The sequence below is a fragment of the Pyrgilauda ruficollis genome, unplaced genomic scaffold (assembly GCF_017590135.1).
Source record: "Pyrgilauda ruficollis isolate IOZ18807 unplaced genomic scaffold, ASM1759013v1 scaffold387, whole genome shotgun sequence".
NCBI classification, from domain to species: domain Eukaryota; kingdom Metazoa; phylum Chordata; class Aves; order Passeriformes; family Passeridae; genus Pyrgilauda; species Pyrgilauda ruficollis.
The window spans coordinates 58,166-65,167 of NW_024525345.1; the positions used below are offsets into that span (position 1 = coordinate 58,166).

The 7,002-nt window shown below is 54.4% G+C and overlaps 1 protein-coding gene across 1 annotated transcript; it reads left to right on the top strand.

The window, feature by feature from the left end:
* The first annotated feature begins 274 nt into the window (after positions 1–274).
* On the top strand, positions 275–6,785 carry LOC121358356 (zinc finger protein OZF-like). Its single transcript, XM_041476460.1, has 4 exons — positions 275–296; positions 483–1,317; positions 1,595–1,598; positions 6,198–6,785. Exons 1-4 carry the CDS (start codon positions 275–277, stop codon positions 6,783–6,785), a joined length of 1,449 nt encoding a protein of 482 aa, XP_041332394.1.
* Positions 6,786–7,002: the final 217 nt, after the last annotated feature.

The window sequence follows — 7,002 nt, forward strand, 5'->3', positions numbered from 1 at the left end:
CTGCAGCCAACATTTAACAGGACTGCTAGCAGCACCCTGACCCACAGGGTGTCAGGTCGTATTCTGACTCGGTGAATGGGATTTCTTTTGAACAACTGCATTTGTATTTTTAAAATTATCTGAATCAGGAACTCTTACTGCTATTCCCATATCTTTCCCTGAGACCTCCTTAATTTCACATTTATAACTATTCAGAGGCAGGGGGTTTGCATTTTCCATTTCAAGAGAGGCTCCTGCCTTCCTTAGCAGACACCTGTCTTTTCAAACTGAGACAATGCCCCAGGACACCCAGGCAGGTGAGGAGCAAGTCCGTGGCCCTTTCCCCCTCTCTCCTGCTCCATCTCCCAGCCCAGCATGGCCCCCAGCTGCAGGACAACCCCACTGCCGACCCCATCCTGTCGTGGATCCATTGGGGGGATCTCCTTCCCCTTCCCTGTGGCACAGAGGCAAATCCCATCCTGTCCTTGTCCTTCCTCCCCCAGGCAAGGAGCTGAGGATGGAGACCAGGGAGGACAAATCCCCACAGCAGAACCTCGTGGAAGAGGCTGTTTTGAGTGGCTCCACGGCACAAGAATCCAAGAGGGTGGAAAAGCACTGGAGATCTCACATGAGGAGGCACTCCAAGGCCAGCCCAGGGTGCTCTGAAGAGGAAAGACCCACCCTGTGCCAGGAAGCTGGACCGAGCTTTAGCCAGGGCTCAGAGCTGGTGGTGCATGAGCAGCCTCACGATAAGAAGAAGCCCTACAAGTGCTCGGAGTGTGGGAAGAGCTTCAGGCAGAGCAATCACCTGCTCCGCCACCAGATGATCCACACTGGGGAATGGCCCTACAAGTGTGGGCAATGTGGGAAGGGCTTCAGCTGCAGCTCCGACCTGATTGTGCACCAAAGGATCCACACCGGGGAGAGACCCTATGAGTGTTCTGAGTGTCACAAGAAGTTTCGGATAAGCTTCCATCTCCTTCTGCATGAGCGCATTCACACAGAGGAGAGGCCGTTCCGCTGCCCTGACTGCGGGAAGGGCTTCAAGCAAAATTCCCACCTCGTCACCCACTGGCGCACACACACCGGGGAGAGGCCCTACGAGTGTCCCCAGTGTGGGAAGAGGTTTCAGACCAGCTCCCATCTCCTTCTGCATGAGCGCATTCACACAGAGGAGAGGCCGTTCCGCTGCCCTGACTGCGGGAAGGGCTTCAAGCAAAATTCCCACCTCGTCACCCACTGGCGCACACACACCGGGGAGAGGCCCTACGAGTGTCCCCAGTGTGGAATGAGCTTCACCCAGAGATCTGCCTTGACCAAACACCAACGGAAGCACCAGTAAGGGAAGCGCTGCAAATGCCCCAACTGCAGGAAAAGCTTTGTGCACTGCTCCAGCTTCATCCCCCACTGGAGGACCCACACTGGGAAGAGCCCTGGTGATCCATGTTCTGTCTGTACCATGCTGGGAAGACACCTGTCCCTTTTCCTGCCCCAGCCAGTGACATGACGTGGGTCCAAGGACATGAGGGTCTGCCCATGGCCGTGTCATTACATTCACTCCCACCTCAGGTCATCGCCAAGGGCAGAAAAGGGAGTTTCTCTCTCCCCCGTGAAGAAGGGTGTCCTTTCCAGACAGGAGGAAATAGGTGGCTGGGAAGAGACACTTGGTGGTGTTGTTGTTTGCCCTGTAAATTGTTATCGTTATCCATTCTCTGTTCACTTATGTTGCTGTTCCTGTTTGTTCCTTACCTGGTTGCTGTTCCCATTAAATTGTTCTTATCCCAGCCTGGGATCTTTGCCTTTTGTGCTTTCCATGGGAGGTGGGAGGGCAGTGAGAGGCAGCATGGTTTTAGCAGGAGCAGGAAATTGAGGAATCCCATTCCTAATCCCTGGCCCATGGAGACCGAGCATCCCAACAGGTCCCAGCCCTGGCTGCCATGGCAACAGCCTAGGGAGCCAGTCCCTGGCTGGGGCTGTGGGAACCTCTTCCCTCTGGTGCCCAGGGACAGGACTGGAGGGAACGGCTGCAGCTGAGTCAGGGCAGGCTCAGGTTGGATCTCAGGAAAAGGTTTTTCCCCAGAGGCTGCTGGGGCACTGCCCAGGCTCCCCAGGGAAGGGCCCCAGCTCCAGGGCTCTCTGAGCTCCAGCAGTGTTTGGACAGCGCTGCCAGGCCCAGGCTGGCATTGTTGGGGTGTCCTGTGCAGGGCCAGCCATTGGACTCAAGGATCCTGGTGGGTCCCTCCCAGCTCAGCCCATTCTCTGCTCTGGGATCCCATGACCCTGGGAATGGGACTGCCAATGTTTGCCATGGCAACAGACTCTGTCATCAGGCCAGTGCTGTTTCCATGGCTTCCAGGCGGGCATGGGGTCTCCATGGAGCTGCCAGGGGACTGACCATAGCAACAGAGATCTGGTTGGGGATGGTTGCCATAGAAACTGGCCAGAGCTATGGGGCCTGGGGATGGTTGCGTGCTTAGGATCACTTTTGTTACAGGCCCTCAGCGGGGTTCCATGGGGACATTCCAAGGTTCTCCAGGCTGTTCAAGAGCTGCGATGTCACACACAGGAACAGCAGCTCTATGGAGACCTTCCAGGGCTTTCTGGGCATGGAAAAATGCCCCGTGCTCAGAGGCACTCACAGCCATTCCATGGTGACATCCCAGGGCACCTTGGGCTGCTCAGGCACCAATCTGTCTGTCACCGGCTGAGAAGGAAGTGAGTTTTTCAGGAAGATGTGGTCAAACCCAATCAGTGGTGAGGATGGAATGTTGGCACCGGGTGTGGCCACTGAAGACATGGATACGCCTCTGAGAGCACAGGGGGTTAAAAAGCAGAGATGTCCCAGGGGAACTCTCTCTTGGTTCTGGTCTGTGAAAAAGCGCAGACCTTCCCCTGCCCAGCCTGGGTGGTGGAGGGGAAGCCATGTGGCCGGGGTGAGGTAGGCTGGAGCCTTGGACAGAGGAGGGGGGTGAAGGCCTTGCAGGATGGAAGGGTGGAGGAGCCCTGGGAAGCATTTGGGCAGCCCCCCCCGGGAGTGAGAGAGAGAGCCTGTGCCTGCGCTGCCTTGAAATTCGACATCTTGTGCTGGTGGCACGGCCGGCCGAGAAGGAGAAGCAAAGGGTGTGGGGCGAGAAGGTGCCCGGCAGCCGTGGGAGTCCTGGGCAGGCAGAGCCCAAGATTTGAACCCTTTCCTGGGATAATGGAAACCTTGCAAATACTGATCCTCCTGGATCTGGATGAGAAGAGAGAGAGAGATGAAACAGCAGGAAATGAGCAAGTGTGGTGAAAGTTTGTGCAAGTAGAAGATGTCAGAAAGAGTTGAGAAGACTCCTAGGTAGGAGGAGATGAGGGAGTGGCCTTGGGCTGGACTCTTTTCTTGTGTAGCCATGGACAGACCCATTTTTCCTGTGACACAGAGACTGCATTTAAGGGGAGGCAATGGCTTGGAGCCAAGAGAGTGAGGTGATGTCATGTGAAGCAGTGGCATGAACAGAGACGGCTGAGGAGGGTGTGGTGATGCTCTCTGTCTTCAGTGAAGAAGAAGATCTCTGCTCTTGAGACCCCTCGGCCCCAGGAGGTGAATCTGGGGGGCACTGGTGTCCCAAAAGTGAGAGACTGTTGCTTTGTTGGAAGTGGGCAAAGCATCCTTAAAAAGGGAAGCCTAGAAGCAGTTCTGGTCCATGAAGAGTGGTGAGAGCACTGGACATGGGAGGAAGAAGTCACGAGGGCAAATGTTCTCCGGGCGGTGCCATGAGTGACATGGAAACACCAGAAGTTTGAACTGTGTTTCCAGGGGAAGCCTATGGTACAAGAGGGACTCCTCTCTCCTTGATGAACTGAAAGTTGATTACCTGAGGGGTGATGATGGACTAAGAATTAATTATCTGAGGGTGGTGACTGGATTGAAAATCTAAGCTCTTATTTCATGTTGTGGTAGAAACTGGGGGAAGGAGGAGGAATGGTTTAGAAGGTTTTCATTCTGAGTTCTGTGTCTCTTCCTTTTTATATATTGTACTTAATAAAGTGGGTGTTTTTTTCACTTTATTCTTAAGTTACAGACTGTTTTGCTTTATTCCTGGTCACGTCTCACAGCAGCTACTAGGGAGAATATATTTTCATGGGGGCACTGGCATTGCCCCAGCATCAAACCATGACACTGTCACAGGCACTCACGGGGGCTCCAGGGTGACATCCCAGGAGTCCCCAGGCTGCCAAAGAGCAGGGGTGTCACCGACGCTCACAGGGGATCCTGTCATGGGCAGAGGGGGAGTTTCAGGCAAAAGCTTTATTTCTTTATTAGAGAAACTCCTGCTGAGACATGAGGTGCAGAAATGACACCCAGCTGAGAAATGCTCCTTGGGCCTCGGCCTTGGCCAACAGCCCCTGGGCTCAGCTCCTCTGCAGCTCAGCACAAACACTGTCTGCCCCAGGCACTGCTGCTGCCCAACCAGCTCCTGGTTACTTCAGGAGCAGCCCTGGGAGCTGTTTCTGTTCCCTCAGTGGCACAACATCCCTGTTCTCACGCTGCCAAAGAAACCTCTTGATGCCAAGTGCAGCCAGGATGAACCATTGCTGGGAATGAAGCCCCTCTCGTGGGGCCCTACAAACAGCACTCCAAAAGGAGCCCCTTGGAGCTCTCCTGGGCCAGCGACTCCCTCTGAGTGGGGCCTCTCCCAGCCGGGAACTCTCCCGTTTGCTTCACTCGGGGGATCCCCGAACAACGACGGGGCCTGGGCCGATCCCCCCACTCCTCCAGGCTCAGCCCTTTGCCCGCTGGGGAGAGGCCAAAGCAACACAGGGAGCACTTCCCTGCCCTCAGGGGAATTTCTCACAGGTGCCTTGCACTGACTCTTGGTGTCTGTGTGTGCACACACCAGTGCCTGTGCTTGGGTACCTGTGGCAGAAATGCTGCTCTCTGAGGGCTTTGAGTGCCTTGGCTATCTGAGTCAGTCAGGCCTGTAAGTAAGGTTAAGTCACAAGTTGTAAGCTAAGTTAAATGCTGCTAAGAGTTGTTCTCTCCCTAAATGGTTAAGATGAATATATGTCATAAGCTAAGTTGAATATTGTTAAGTGTTACTCCACTGCTAAAGCATTATGGTTCTCAGATTGCAAGGCAAGATGTATTCTATTTGCCATGTGTTAAGAGGTGTGGCAGTTATCTTTTGTTAATTGGGCAGTTTTTCTTTATCTCTTGCACAAGCAATCCTCCCTCCAGGGAGATAGCTGCTGATAATAGGCTATTGAATGTCACTGCAGTGACTGATAAGAAATAGAGCAACCCATTGTGAGATGCTCCGCCCAGAGGGAGGAACCAAGCATTCCCAACTGGATATAATCTGAGATCCTGGGGCAGCACCACAGCTTCCCCACTGGATTTCTCCGAGGAACAGCTGCCTCTTCCACTGGATCTTCAGAGGAAGGCTGCACTCTTCTACAGGCTCACTGCTCCAACAGAACCTCACCTGACACTCCTCCAAGAGGACTGCAGCCACACTTCCAATTGGACTGCCACCAGCACTGTGACCAAAAGGGTGTCAGGTCGTATTCTGACTCGGTAAGTGTTGTTTTGCTTTACTGCATTGCTTATTTTATCACTTTATTCCCTAACAGAGAACTGTTATTCCTGCTACCATATTTTTGCCTGAGAGCCCCCCTTAATTTAAAATTTATAACAATTCAGAGGGAGGGGGTTTGCATTTTCCATTTCAAGAGAGGCTCCTGCCTTCCTTAGCAGACACCTGTCTTTTCAAACTGAGACAATGCCCCAGGACACCCAGGCAGGTGAGGAGCAAGTCCGTGGCCCTTTCCCCCTCTCTCCTGCTCCATCTCCCAGCCCAGCATGGCCCCCAGCTGCAGGACAACCCCACTGCCGACCCCATCCTGTCGTGGATCCATTGGGGGGATCTCCTTCCCCTTCCCTGTGGCACAGAGGCAAATCCCATCCTGTCCTTGTCCTTCCTCCCCCAGGCAAGGAGCTGAGGATGGAGACCAGGGAGGACAAATCCCCACAGCAGAACCTCGTGGAAGAGGCTGTTTTGAGTGGCTCCACGGCACAAGAATCCAAGAGGGTGGAAAAGCACTGGAGATCTCACATGAGGAGGCGCTCCAAGGCCAGCCCAGGGTGCTCTGAAGAGGAAAGACCCACCCTGTGCCAGGAAGCTGGACCGAGCTTTAGCCAGGGCTCAGAGCTGGTGGTGCATGAGCAGCCTCACGATAAGAAGAAGCCCTACAAGTGCTCGGAGTGTGGGAAGAGCTTCAGGCAGAGCAATCACCTGCTCCGCCACCAGATGATCCACACTGGGGAATGGCCCTACAAGTGTGGGGAATGTGGGAAAGGTTTCAGCTGCAGCTCCGATCTTGTCATCCACTGGCGCATCCACACTGGGGAGAGGCCCTACAAGTGTCCTGAGTGTCAGAAGAGGTTTCACACCAACTCCACTCTCCTCAAGCACCCGCACATTCACACAGAGGAGAGGCCGTTCCGCTGCCCCAACTGCAGGAAGGGCTTCAAGCACAACTCTGCCCTCATCATCCACCGGCGCATCCACACCGGGGAGAGGCCCTACGAGTGTCCCCAGTGTGGGAAGAGTTTTCAGAGCCACTCCAATCTCCTCATGCATCAGAGGGTTCACACAGAGGAGAGGCCGTTCCGCTGCCCTGACTGCGGGAAGGGCTTCAAGCAAAACTCTCACCTCGTCACCCACCGGCGCACTCACACTGGGGAGAGGCCCTGCGAGTGTCCCCAGTGTGGGAAGAGCTTCTCCAAGAGCTCTCACTTGGCCGAACACAAACGGAGGCACCAGTAAGGGAAGCCCTGCAAATGCCCCGACTGCAGGAAAAGCTTTGTGCACTGCTCCAGCTTCATCCCTCATTGGAGGATCCACATTGGGCAGAGCCCTGGTGATCCATGTTCTGTGTGATCCATGCTGGGAAGACACCTGTCCCTTTTCCTTCTCCAGCAAAAGACATCATGTGGGATTGAAGGGCATGAGGGTTTGCTCATGGCCATGTTATTACATTCAC